This window comes from Rhinatrema bivittatum, chromosome 6 (assembly GCF_901001135.1).
Source record: "Rhinatrema bivittatum chromosome 6, aRhiBiv1.1, whole genome shotgun sequence".
Lineage (NCBI taxonomy): Eukaryota > Metazoa > Chordata > Amphibia > Gymnophiona > Rhinatrematidae > Rhinatrema > Rhinatrema bivittatum.
Window position 1 is genome coordinate 277,344,466 of NC_042620.1, and position 14,420 is coordinate 277,358,885.

At 44.3% G+C, this 14,420-nt stretch overlaps 1 protein-coding gene across 9 annotated transcripts in view; it reads right to left on the minus strand.

The window, feature by feature from the left end:
- The window catches only part of RAB41 (RAB41, member RAS oncogene family), a 98,111-nt gene extending 84,143 nt beyond the window's left edge, over nucleotides 1-13,968 (minus strand). For 2 of the 9 annotated variants that reach the window (XM_029607260.1, XM_029607263.1), the window contains exons 1-2: nucleotides 13,732-13,963; nucleotides 3,634-3,692 (exon numbers count right to left, since the gene is read on the minus strand). In XM_029607260.1, coding sequence (XP_029463120.1) covers nucleotides 3,634-3,692; nucleotides 13,732-13,807 — 135 coding nt within the window. In that variant the 5' untranslated portion in view covers nucleotides 13,808-13,963. Of the gene's footprint in view, nucleotides 1-3,633; nucleotides 3,693-13,731 lie in introns of all 9 variants that reach the window. The other 7 variants (XM_029607266.1, XM_029607261.1, XR_003857527.1 and 4 more) reach the window with 6 other exon arrangements.
- Nucleotides 13,969-14,420: the final 452 nt, after the last annotated feature.

The window sequence follows — 14,420 nt, forward strand, 5'->3', positions numbered from 1 at the left end:
GAACCATCCGGTCCAGTTCTTCTCGAAGACCTGGAGCAAGCAGCCCCGGCTCCGGAACAGAAGAGGGAGGCAGAGGCATAGCCGGAGGGACCACCATTAAAGGCAGAGTCGCGGCTCCCAATCCCCTGTCAGGTGAGGGTTGCCTCAGTGACCCCGTCGCAGAAACGGTCGGTGCCTTTTCTGGACGGGGTTTCTTCGACAGCGGCTCGGACGATGACGAGGTCGATGATTTCGCTCCCTCGATGGTGATGTTTGTCCCTGCGATCCCCTCAGTCCTGAGGGGGAGTAGAGGGTGTCGATGGCCGAGAAGTCGTTGATGCCGGGCAGTCACCGGCCAGTGGTCGATGCAGGCACGTAGTTGACGGTGCCGGCTCTGACAACGATGCAATGGACGAGTTGGGGAGCACGGAAGAGAAGTTCCATCTTCTCCATTCTGGCCTTGTGACCTTTTGGTGTCATTAGGGCACATTTGGTGCAGGTCAAGACATGGTGCTCGCGTCCTAGACACATTACACAAACTTTATGAGGGTCTGTGATAGACATGGTGCGGGTACAGTCCGGACACCGACGGAACCCCGACGCCATGGCAAAAATCGAGCCGCGGTAAGGTCGACGGCCAGTAGGCCGCGAGGGCCAAACGACTGTAATCGACGGAAAATGGGTAAAAACTTACCGGAATACCGCGGTCTGAAAAAAGTTAGAGGAGAGACCCCTGAGGGGCAAATTAACTTTTAGTAATTCCGTGAGGAGAATTCCTGTCCGGAATCTCTGCAGAGCTCCTTTACCGCGAGGCTACTGCTGCGCGGAAAAAAGAAGAATGAAGGGGAACCCCTGCTGGCTGCAGGGTTAATACCATGCTGGGCATGCCCAGTAGGGGCCAGTCAAAGTTCTGGAAACTTTGACAGAAGTTTTCCGTGATGTCACCCATATGTGAGGACTACCATCCTGCTTGTCCTGTGAGAATAAAGCTTTCAACCACATTACAGTTCTTTAATAAGAAGGGTAAAACACTTCTAATTCTACATGAATAAGACCACCATTTCAAATTAAATCAGACACCTGGAATGTGAAGGAGTTAGTACAAGTTCCCTCTAGGGAGCAGACTCCTGCTAATCAGCACATTAGCACCCCAGGATCTATACTCCAGGACCTTATGGGGGAAAACATTCACAAAATACGTTTAACCGTTTAAAAAGCATTTTGAAAATTGCTTTGCTTAAGATTAACCCAGGAACTCTATGGTGGTGCTATGAGCTGCCATGTAGGGCATCGGGATTGGATTCCAGAACCCAGTTCCTGCTTCTTGACCAAAGGCTGGGGGTGCCGTGGAGATGGTGTCCTTGGGTGTCTCTGCCACTGTACCAAGAGAACAAGTAGGAGGTAATTTTTAAAGGAGTTTCACGTGTAAATGTTATACTATTGTGTAATTTTAAAAAGCCATAGGCATGTAAAGGGCACTTTCATGTGAATATCCTATGGACAATTGAATGGCATATATTGTAGCAATTTTCAGAAGTCCACTTGCTCAGGTAACGTGCATTTACACGTGTATAACCCAATTTTAAAGTATGTAAATGCTTTTTAAAATCAGGCCCTTAGTGGCAGGACTCAGAATGCTCATGTATGGGGTTACAGAGGAAGTAATGGTCTGTGGCACCTGGCCAAGGACTGTCACTTTGATGGCTGGGCTAGAAGGAAGGTGCGATTAAGAATGGGACAGAACTCCAGGGAAATACAAATGAAAGACCAAGATGCTACAGCTGCCCAACTGGAAACTGGTTCCAACTGATCTGGAGATGCCCAAAGAAGCAGAGAACATAATGCAAGGACTGCCATACTGCATCAGAGCAAGGATCCAGGCTCTGAACAGCAGTGGCTTTCCCCCAATCTACCTGGTTAATAACAGTTTATGGACTTTTCCTCCAGGAACTTGTCAAATCTTTTTTAAACCCAGTGACTAACTGCCTTTACCACATCCTCCAGCAATGAGTTCCAGAGCTTAATTGTACTTTGAGTTAAAAAATATTTTCCTTCATTTGTTTTGAATATTTTATTAACTTCACGTAGTGCCCGTCTTTCTAGTTTTTTGAAAGGGTAAACAATCGATTCATGTTTATTCGTTCCTCTCCATTCATGATTTTATAGACCTCCATTATATCTCCCCTCATCAGCCTCTTCTTCAGGCTAAACAGCCCAAACCTCTTTGGCCTTTCTTCATAGAGGGAACCATTCTATCCCCTTTGTTGTTTTTGTTGCCTGTCTCTATACCTTTCTAATTCTGCTAAATCGGATCTGCCTTTTACCTTCTATTTTCTTGATATTTTAAATTAAAACAAGTATTCACATACCATAAAGCATTATACCTTGCATATCAAACAAGGCTTTTAAAAATTACATATGGCAATTCTCACTAATCTGTAGCAAAATGTTCTCATTTTTTAAATTACTATATATACTTATAAGTTGATCTCATGGATAAGTCTACAGCATTTTTTGGGCCTCAAAATAAAGAAGATTGCAGTGACCTTTGGATACGTTTAGGGTAAAACCTAGAGGGTTTATGACTATCCCTGGTGGTTCACTCCTCTCTACCCCCGCTGACTATCTCCAGTGGTTCACTCCTTTCCTCCCTCCCCCATGGCTATCCATGGGTCAATGCTAGTTTCCTCCTCATCCCCCCCCCCCAATAATTATTCTGACCACTATCCCTGGCCCTTCCCTCCCTCCCCCATGTCAAAAACCACAACCAGCCCCAACTCAAAGCCCACCACCCTCCCTCCCCCCCATCCATGGCTGATGTTCCTGTTCAATCCCTCCCGTCCTCCTTCCCGAACCCCCCCAACTCACCAAAGTCCTTGGTGGTCCAGTGGGGGACGCAGGAACAATCTCACGGGCCCTTGGATGCCAGCAATCAAAATGGCGCCAGCAACCCTTTGCCCTTACCAAGTGAAAGGGGCTACCGGTGCCATTGGCCAGCCCTGTCACATGGTAGGGACCATCAGGGAAGGCAGCCATGGAGGGCGGGAGGGATTTACTGGCAGCCGAGGGCCCAGGAGTGGGAGATCACTTCCGGGCCCCCTGCTGGACCACCATGGTCTTTCGGTGAGTTTGTTTTTTTTTTTTTGGGGGGGGGGGGGGGGGAAGGGCTGTGCACAACATGTATAAGTCGTGCCAGCTAATTTTACAACGACCCTTTTCTGACTGGCTCAGCATCCCAACATTTATTTTTATTTACTTGATATATCACCATTAACCAAAGCATCTAGGCAGGATTATTACAGGTTTGCCAAGTAGCAAGGGCCTTTGTACACCTATAGAACATCTGCGAAGTGCAACTTTATTAAGTGCCTTCATTTATACAGCATTCGTTATTAGTTGTTTCATTCGTTTTGGTGGCACGCACATATCTAGCGAATGGAGAGAAGGCAACCAAAGCTGATGGTATGTGCATATGTGGGTGGCCTCCTACATATGCACATACCATCAGTTTTGCGCACTTACTCTCCATTTGCAAGATACGCGTGTACCGCTGAAACAAATGAAATGAATTGACCAAGAAATGCACATCCCCTATAGGGCATACCCAATGCTTTGCCATAAGGTATGGCCATTAAATTAATATATACCACTTACTTGATAAGTGTTGTCAAAACTGTCGTACATAAACCTGGTGATTAGAGAAGTCTTACCAACTGTAAAAAATGAAAGAAAATCAGAATCATTTTCAAAGTTGCATACTAGACCTAATATGATTAATAAAAAAAAACAAAAACAAAAAAACACACTTATGGCGGTTGAAGGCCAAAGGCATTTACTCAGAATCACACTGAACATAACCTTAGACTAAGCACAAAAGGTGAGACTACCTACCCATCTGCCAATGTGAGCTACTGCAGTCCTCTCAATGTCCTTTCAGAGAGAGATGAACACAGTACTCAAGGTGGGTCCTACTAGTGACCTAAACAGGGGCAATCCTACCTTTTTTCATGCTGCCAATGCCTCTGCTCAAGCAACAAAGGGCTCCTTCAAGTCACCCAAGATCTTGTTTGACAGTTTTTGTGTCTTTCTAATTGGTATGTTGCTGATAGATTTTACACTTTTTAGCATTGAAACTCATTTTTCAAACTCTTGACCATGAACCTGTTTCGTTATTTTCAAATACCCTTTCCTTTTTTTTTTTACTCCCTCCTGTATGTTTGCTCCATTACAGATTTTTGTATCATCTACACAGAAACACGGATCATGACTATAAATAGATCAAACACCTCATCCAGTCTGCCCATCCACATCTGCTCAGCTTTATATCCCCTTCCTCTCCCTCAGAGATCCTCTGTGCTTGTCTTGAATTCTGACACTGCCATTATCTCTCCCCTCCACAGAGGAAAAATTACTTACCTGATAATTTTGTTTTCCTTAGTGAAAACAGATGGACTCAGGCCAATGGGTTATGTGCTTTCCTGCTAGCAGATGGAGACGGAGTCAGGTTTAAAAGCTGTCACCATAGATATACCCCATACAGCGACCTCAGCCATTCAGGACATAGTATTGAAAAACTTGAATACCACTTAATAACTTGATTAAAAACTGGTAACCATAAGTGTACTCAACCAAACATAAGCGCTGAATCCCAGCACTATTATAGATGACCTGATCTAGGGATAGGGCAACAGCTTAGCCGTAACCCAGGGGTCGGGAACCCATGGCTCGCGAGCCAGATATGGCTCTTTTGAGGGCTGCATCTGGCTCGCAGACAAGTGTCGCCACACTTTCCCGCTGACCCAGCTGCTCCCCGGTCCTCCTCCGCCCGAGCTTAAAATGCTGTCAGCCCGGGCGGAACGCGGCAAGACAGCTGGAGTCAGCAGCACCGGCGTGCTCTCTTCTTCCCGCCCCCCCGCGGCCCGGAAGAGGAAGTGGAGAGTATCGGGTGCGTGCGCGGCAAGAAGAGGCCACGCTAGTGCGTTCGGCATCGGCCCGAAGAAAAGACGACTGCAGTGCGGCTCGGAGGAAAATGAAGAGGTTCAACCGCGGCCGATGGGACTCCGCCTCCGCGAGGGCTGAAAATGAAGAGGTTAGCGTTGGGAGGAGGCTGCTGCGGCCGCGAGTTCCCGGGGTGGAGAGAGAGATGTTCATAATGTTCATAATCTCTTGATTCTGAAGACTCTATGAGAGGAGATGCCTGAGAGTATGCATGTGTACGCTGTTCCGTATCCACCTGTTCATCTACTAGATTCCTTGTAGTCCATGGAAAGTTGGAGTTTGATAGAAGCTTGTAGAGGCCTTGGCAATCGCTGTAGATAACTCAACCAAGTCTCTTCCCACAGCACCATTCTGCGTTTCGTCGACCGTCGTGCCGTCATATATTCGAAGGACATTAATTTTATCATCCGAGACTGCCATTGGGCTCGTTCTGGCCGAGTCTCAGCTATCCACTGTGCCATAATAGTCTGAAGGCCAATCAACAATGCCTTCCTCACGAAGAGACTGTCTACAGGAGCCAACTCCTCAACGTCTTTAACCAGGATACCTAGAAGGCAAAGGTTAGGGTCCCTTGGTAATGTCAGTCCCAGAAGATCACCGACCTCCGCCAGCACTATGTTCCAAAAATGCACTATCCCCTCGCATTCCCATAAAAGGTGAAATAATGTTCCATCTACGGTGTTGCATTTTAAACATTTAGCAGAATCACACAGTTTAGCACTATACATCTGAGTCCTTGACATATACATACAATGCAGTATTTTAAAGCTCACTTCTCTAAGAGTTACATTTTCAGTTAGCCTATGACAGTCTTGCAAGCTCATTCACATCACCCCTGAAAACCATCTCTGGAGCTGGAATCTCCCCAATATCCTCATTAGTAAACACAGAGGCAAAGAATTAATTTAGTCTTTCTGCAATGGCCTCCAGTTTGTCAAATATCTTTTTAAACTCTGGCTCTAACGCGGTTACTACCACCGACTGAAGTTCCCCCATCGTCGCTCCGGCTAATGAGGAGGGCCCCGATGCGGCCACCATCTGCCATGTTGGGTGCCTTTGAGCACGGTCTGCCTCTCTCTGATTTTTCTCTTTCGATTTCCTCTTAAACGCATGGGCATACCGCAAAAATCGACCCTCACCTTGTGGGGAACCAGTTTCGCTGCAGTGGGCCTACAAAATAATAGAGATGTGAATCGGAACTGAAATCCAACCCGATTCTGGTTCCGATTCACATCTCTACAAAATAAGAAATAGCCTCCGAGGAAGGCAGTTAGTGTGCGAAGAAAGCACGGATCAGCGACATAAACATAAAACAAACACAGACCAAGGGTCCATCAAGTCCAGCATCCTGTTTCCAACAGTGGCCAATCCAGGCCACAAGTACTTGGCAAGCACCCAAAAACTAAGTCTATTCCATGTTACTGTTAGTAGTAATAGCAGTGGCTATTTTCTAAGTCAACTTAATTAATAGCAGGTAATGGACTTCTCCTCCAAGAACTTATCTAATCCTTTTTTAAACACAGCTATACTAACCACATCCTCTGGCAACAAATTTCAGAGTTTAATTGTGCGTTGAGTGAAAAAGAACTTTCTCCGATTAGTTTTAAATGTGCCACATGCTAACTTCATGGAGTGCCCCCTAGTCTATTATCTGAAAGAGTAAATAACAAATTCACATCTACCCGTTCTAGACCTCTCATGATTTTAAACATCTCTATCATATCCCCCCTCAACCATCTTCTCCAAGCTGAAAAGTCCTAACCTCTTTAGTCTTTCTTCATAGGGGAGCTGTTCCATTCCCCTTATTTTGGTCGCTCTTCTCTGTACCTTCTCCATCGCAACTATACCTTTTTGAGATGTGGTGACCAGAATTGTACACAATATTCAAGGTGCAGTCTCACCATGGTGCGATACAGAGGCATTATGACATTTTCCCTTTTATTCACCATTCCCTTTCTAATAATTCCCAACATTGTTTGCTTTTTTGACTGCCGCAGCACACTGAACCGACAATTTCAATGTGTTATCCACAATGATGCCTAGATCTTTTTTTTGGGTGGTAGCACCTAATATGGAACCTAACATTGTGTAATTATAGCATGGGTTATTTTCCCTATATGCATCACCTTGCACCTTAAATTTCATCTGCCATTTCGATGCCCAATTTTCCAGTCTCACAAGGTCTTCCTGCAATTTATCACAATCTGAATGTGATTTAACTACTCTGAACAATTTTGTATCATCTGCAAATTTGATTACCTCACTTGTCATATTTCTTTCCAGATCATTTATAAATATAGTGAAAAGTAAGGGTCCCAATACAGATCCCTGAGGCACTCCACTGCCCACTCCCACTGAGAAAATTGTCCATTTAATCCTTCTCCGTTTCCTTTTAGCCAGTTTGTAATTCACGAAAGGACATCGCCACCTATCCCATGACTTTTTACTTTTCCTAGAAGCCTCTCATGAGGAACTTTGTCAAACGCCTTCTGAAAATCCAAGTACACTACATCTACTGGTTCACCTTTATTCACATGTTTATTAACTCCTTTAAAAAAGGACCACATCTTGCTTCGTGCAAGGCTTTACGTGATCTCTCTGCATGCTTTTTTTAAGAAAAGGTTGAGAATCTCCTAAGAGGAGATGGACCTAACTACCTGGCCTGGATTGGCCACTGTTGGAGACAGAATGCTGGGCTTGATGGACCTTTGGTCTGACTCAGTATGGCATGTTCTAATGTTGAAAGAGAGACTGCCCTCAACACCCCACAGACAACCAAAGTCCTCACATGGTGCTGCTATTTCAATGCCAAAACCGTTGTACAGAGCTATTATATATATTGCCACTACTTCAAATGCTTACTTAAGGAGTGTCTCAATCCTCCTACCGTGCACATTCTTCAAGGCCACTCCTCCCTCCACAGAGGTAGTCGTCTGCATGGAGACGGCACAGACAAGCACATCCAGTTTCGGAAAATGCAAACGCTCTCTCACTACTGGATCCAGGGGGTACAGGCCTTCCAAAACCCAACCCCCTTTAAAATTACCTTCTGGGGCATCCCACTCAAGATCAATTTTTCAATGGCCTCCACAGCACGGAAAAACACAAGAGGCTTTATGCAAAGAAATCAAAATGGGATTTTTCTTTGGCTCAGACACGGAATCTGCCCCAGGTACTCCCAGCATCTTTAACGTCTGGGAAATCAGAGTCGGTAGCTCATCTCTATGAAAGAACCAAAACATAGTCCTATATGGTTCCAGTCCTGAAGGAATTTCCCCATCCTCCAAAGCATCAGGATCAGCCTCATCATCCGTGCCATCTGGATTCCTATCGGGAGGGCCTGCTGCCAATATAGATGTACTTCGGCGCTTAATAGTAGTACCAGGCGAGTAAACTGTCACCGCCTGCAACTCTGACCTGAGAGGATTGGACGGGACTGAGGACTGCGCCTGAAAAAAGGATTGCAGCCCTCGAAAAAATTCTACCCAAGAAAAAGCAGAAGGATCCATGCCAAAACCAGAAGGTACCTGTGCTATGCACACTAAGCCAATTCCACCGCTGACAAACCAGTTAAGGGAGTTCCAAGGTCAGGCACCCCGCCTTACATGTCTTTACCCAGGCAGTCATTAGGCTGGGCAGAACCAGGCTTAGTAAATTCAGAGGAAGATAGTTCTCCCCGAGCCTCTAAGCAGCACTGGCACAAGTTAGAGAGCACCCCAGGCTGAGATGCCCGAATACAGCAGGCCGCACAGGGGGAAAGGCGCTTAGGTTTCTTAGCCACAGATGCCATCAGTGCGCTTAACAGGCGACTGAAGGTGTGCATCCAGCTGAATTTACAATGTAAAATATAAGAGAGTCCAAAATGTAGGCGTCCCAAAGCTAGGTGAACTTCCGCCCTTCCAAACTTAAGCACACAATCAATTCATCCCAAATAGCGTGCACAGATAAGCATGCGCCTAACACAGAAGCCACTATCACCTGGTGCCCAAGCAGGCATCCAACTAAGCATCCCAAAACTGCACAGGTTGACGCACTTGAACACACCACAGTCCTGAAGAGGGCAGCATAATGCGCAGGAAAAGATGCCAAAAAATGCCGCCGCAACCTACCACATGGCACACAGAGAAAAGCCTAACAGCGGGGCCTAGCCCACCAGGGCTGCTCAATCTGCCAGGCTGCCCAAGTCCCTTACCCTCCCTCGGGAGAGGGAATGAACGACGGAATGGAAAGCCAAGCATGGAGACTGGAAGAAGGGGGGGAAGCCTTACAAAACAACCCTTCTACTCTGACTCTATTTTTTTTTTTTTAAACCTTACCTGAGCTCAGCCTTTCCCAGCTGAATACAGAGATGGTCACTGGCTGCGGGGGGAGAGGGTATATACCATCACCACTGCCTCGGCTTCCTGAACCCACTGCCTTTCAGCTATTTTAACAGCTAAGTCTATGCTGGCTGAGAGACCAGCTACCAAAGCACTCCTCTGAGGGTCTATGGAAATCACCTCAGGAATTCTCAAACTGGGAGAGGGACCATTTGAAATCACCACAGGAGAGATTACAGCCTATTTATTTTTAATTTTTATATACCCATGTTCCTGTATAGGATACATATCGCACCAGTTTACATATGAACTGAACTGTCGCCATGGGGCGAGTACAAGGAACATGTAATACAAGTAAATTATAAAATAGTATAATCCAAAAACATAGGGCTATACATGATATAACTTTAAATACACTTTTGGTGAACGCAATAAATTAAGGGAAAAACTGGAGTAAGCTAATGGGTAATGGGTGGAACTAACACAGATTAGCAGGCAAGTTACAAAGGAAAGAAAAGATAATACATTACGAACGACTAACTTACAGGTTCAAGTTAAAAAGGACTAGGTGACTTCTAGCTGCGTGATGGGCGGCAGCTAGCTTGTGGATTTAATATAATCTCTGGCTCACAGGTAGTTAAAGAGCTACAGGATGTATGGGTGGCAGGGTTGGTTCCGTTAATTAAAAGGGCTCAGAGTCAGTAGGCTAGTCCGTGGTTGGACATGGATGATCACCTCACAATCTTGGTTCCATTAAACCAATATTTGTTGATTGCAACTCTATTCAGGCTTGCCTCTGTCATAATGATTTCCAGGTCTGTGATTCTGTTAAGAAGACTTTCCAGTGTGATGCTCCGCTTCCCTTTTAAAAAAAATTTCGCTCTGATTTTTACATTAATTACATTAATAGCTATATCTCCTCTGATTTTGCTTGCTGTCTTCTGTGTGTCATCTGATTTATTTTATTGCTAGCATCTTTTTAGGACTTACCTTGTTTACTTCTTGTTTTTGCTTGTGGGCAAGACTATTTGCTTAGTTTAACATGTGACCAGAAAATATGGATAAGGACCATAGACTCTTTCATGGATAGATATAATAAAACCCTAGGGGTAAGTATATCAATTTAAATGCTCCTTAACATTAATTTAAAATCAATTTTATTCACAATATCATCTAGACAATTTTTAAATATAGGCTAACACTCATATTGTATATAGGCTTCTCAATTGTTTGTTCATACAAATTTATTCACAACTTTACTAAATATAATCATTACATAAAAACTGCTCATGCACACATATATATACACACACACAAAGTATTTTTACACACACCAATTTCACACACGTCAATTAAAAAATCCAACTTTAACCAAAAAATGTTTCTTCAGGCGAAATAAACATAAACATGTATATCCAATAAATGAACATAAACATAAACATGTATATCCAATAAATGAAGTTTCAAGTCATACAGCTATTTCCCTGCAATGATTTAAAGCATATAGAAAGCTTCCAATTTCCAACTCAAAATAGTTCACTCAGACTCCCTAAAGATCTCCCAACTTAAGATAGTATCACTCCAAATCCAGACAAGGGCCCAAGTTTCGCCACATATATGAAACTGCTTCAGGAGAACAACTAAATATAATCTATTCTTCAAACCCCTACCCAATGTTCACATGGTCATCAACTTTCAGCACCAAAATGCTGTAAGCTTAAAAAGAGAAATCTTAAAGGGAATTTTTCCATACATTCAAATTTCACAGACATATAGTTTCATCAGCGTCTTTCTAACAAAGTCTTGCACCTACCCATTTAAACGGACTACAGAACATCAACATACATCATCATTTGGATTATCTATACATTTAGTGTCAGATTCAAAGTTGGCATCTTCATGTAATATTACTCTAGCAGTTGTTAACTAGTGGACTTTATTCAAGATAGGTAATTTGGCCGTGGACAGATGATTTCTGCTAGGAAGGGCTGCTTTCCTAAAGGGGAGGAAGCTAGGCTTAAGAAGTAGGGTCAGCAGCACCATTCTCCGGATTTTTGGGGTATTAATAGCTGAAGGCCCAAAGTCTAGTGCAGGATAGTCTGGAAGAGGTCAGAGGTAGGGTGAAAAAAAGGGCCAATTGGGAAGATCAGAGTTCTCTTATGGAAGTATAAGAGGCGAAGTTGTGAGAGGTTTTCTGGGATCTGTTTATAATTGAAGACGAAGTAAAGCCAGTGTAGTTGATATACTATAAGTTTTATATGGTCTGCTGCTTTTACTCCTACCAGAATTCTCACAGCTGTATTCTAAGAGCTGAAGGCACGTCATATATTGTGAGATGCTGTTGAACAGATAGTTGAGGTAGTCTTTTCTGCTGCTGATTGGATCATTGTAACCAAATTGTGTTTATCAAGGTAGTTTGTGGATCTGGTGAATGAGATTCTTACCACCTTGGAGATGTGGTTACCTGCTGCAGTTCTGATCAAGAACACTCTCCTCCTTTCTGGAGGCATCTGTGCAGATTTTAGGCAGCATAGCCACCCTGGGTTGTTCTTTTAACCAACTGTAGCTCAGCCCTGGTCTGGTCATCCTCATCATATCCTTACCACAATATCTGTGACACAATGTGCAGAATTCAGATTCAAAGGAATCAGTCAGGAGCCACAGCATGAATGGAAATAGTTCACTTCAGATAGGCCATTTGAAGTGGGATTTGAACTTGTGGCCTGAAGCAAAAGGCTCTAATGCTGTGCCCTTTCCCCTAAGACATCCAGTTCCCACTAATTTCCCTTTAAGTCAAATAGATGAGCATAAATAAGACAACCTCAAAGCTTCTACCAGGTTTGTCCAACACCAGAGACTAACAGATACTGCTCTGTACTATTCCCCTCATCCTCCACTGACTGGTAAGAGAAACATATCATGGCGTGTTTTCTCTAAAGTTGCAGATCACCTGAAATTACTATTGCCAATTAGAAATCATTCAAATATTAAAGACAAAGTTCATAAAGTCATTTACTTGAGTAACAGGGCTATCTGAAAACTGCCCACAATGTTCCACAGAGATCTACTTTCAGCTGCATTAGGAAGCGGCATTCCTGGAGAAAACCACACAGACAGTACATCCATATCCATGCATCCACTGAATAAAAAACAGGTGTTTTGCACCAGGACAACGTGTGTCCTTTCACATTGAAAACTGGTGGAAAGACCAGGAGTAAAAAGTATCTGGGGGCCTTTATAACAAACTGTTGCGTTATAATGAGATATCAGACATTACTACCCAGAAGTACATCTTCTGGTTTGTGCTTATCAGTCTCTTACCCTTCCATCACAATTTGATTGCTCCTTTGGATTTCTACATCTCAGATGCATGACTCCACTTTTTCATACCAAAATTTAGTTGCCAAGCAGTCTACCACCCTTTAAGCTTCTTTAGATCACTTTTCATTTCATCTACTTCCTCAGATGCATCCACTCTGTTAGTTTAGTATCATCTGCAAAAAGACAAGCTTTTCCTTCTAACCCCTCTGCAATATTGCTCATAAAGACTGGCCTCAGGCAGTATCTATCCCTGAGGCATTCCACCTTTCTCTCCTCAGCATGCATTCCATTTACCTGATGTTTATATGTTAGTACTAGTGTACTTAAGTACTATATGTATGATATAGATATACAAAAACATATCACATGCTTCAAAGTATGGCTTTTTCCTCCTACAAGTGTCCTTTATAAACCACACTGTGCTTTTTAAACAAACTCGAAAAATTGTTTTCTTACTCTTCATTCTTTGCTTTTTGCAAATGAGTACTTTATAAGTGTCTCTCAACTGGCAGTCTGGGGCATTATGAAAACAAGAGGATGACACCAGCCTCCTTGGCAATTTTCTCAGATCACAGTCAAGAGGAACTGGTTTTCAAAAACAGACATTTTAGGGATAAAAGGCCTTTACTGAGGACTTACTGGTTAGTAAATGTTTTCCCCTTTTTATTTTAAATAACCGTATGTATTGTTTTGGCCACACATGCAAAACTGGCATACCAGTAACATTATTATAACCGCAGTCGTGAAGGAAACGGATTGTGCCAGAAGCAGGAGGTCCTACATGGCTCCTGGAATGAAATCTGAAAGTGTTCAGAACTTCACATAAGAACGAAGTGATGGAAAAGGCCAGACCTGCAACAGCAAAAGAGAGCCCCACCCAATGCTTGTGACCTGCTCAGAAAACCACGGCTTACACCAAAGAGCATAAAATGGGGGCCTGGCCGCTCGAGAAGATGGAGATGTCCGCCGGCGCCCACGCCCCACCTGTGACCCGGCAGCAGCTCACTGGACGTTGCCGAGGGAAACAGGTTGAGGCAATGAGGCTTCAGCTCCGAGTTCTCCCCGCACACCTCACACCGGGCTCTTGGCTACACTTCCCTCCGGCGGGACTCACCGCTCTGCTCGCCCAGGAACACCAGCTTGAACTTCCGCAGAGGGTTTCCAAACTCTCCGCCGCCCGTGGAGGACATGGTGGCACCAAGGCGAGGAGAACTGGACCGGAGCGCTCACGCTGCCCCCTGGAATAACGGCAGCAGAGCGACGAAACAGTACCCACGGCTCCTCAGCTGGCTGGATACGTCACTTCCTTGACGTCACCGCTTCGGAAACGACGCTGGTGACCCCCGACACCGGAAACGGTAGCGAGTAGTGACGGCGTGCGCCGTACGCCGTACGCCAGAGGGTCGCTTAGAGTCACAGGAGTCAGGGGTTAGCGCGCGACTTTGGTTTTACCCTAGAGACGCAGGGAATGATGAGTTTGTTATTTCCGGCTCAGAAGAATGTCTGAAATCGTGAACTCGCATGCACGGAACTTTTCCATTTGAAAGTAAAGCGAACCGTTGCACATACTCTTCAGCGTAGACTTTTCATAGATTAAAAAAAATGAAGTGCTAAAAGTAGGAACCTAATCATTTTTTTCTTCTAGTAACCTTTTCTTATTCTGGCCCTGATGTCTCGCACAAATATGAGTAAAAGTGCACACAAATTAACGACCCTTCATGCAAATCTCTTGTTAATGTAGCTATTACTGTCCGTTCTGGATTTTCAGGAAGCATTTTATAAAGTCACTCATAAGAGACTTCT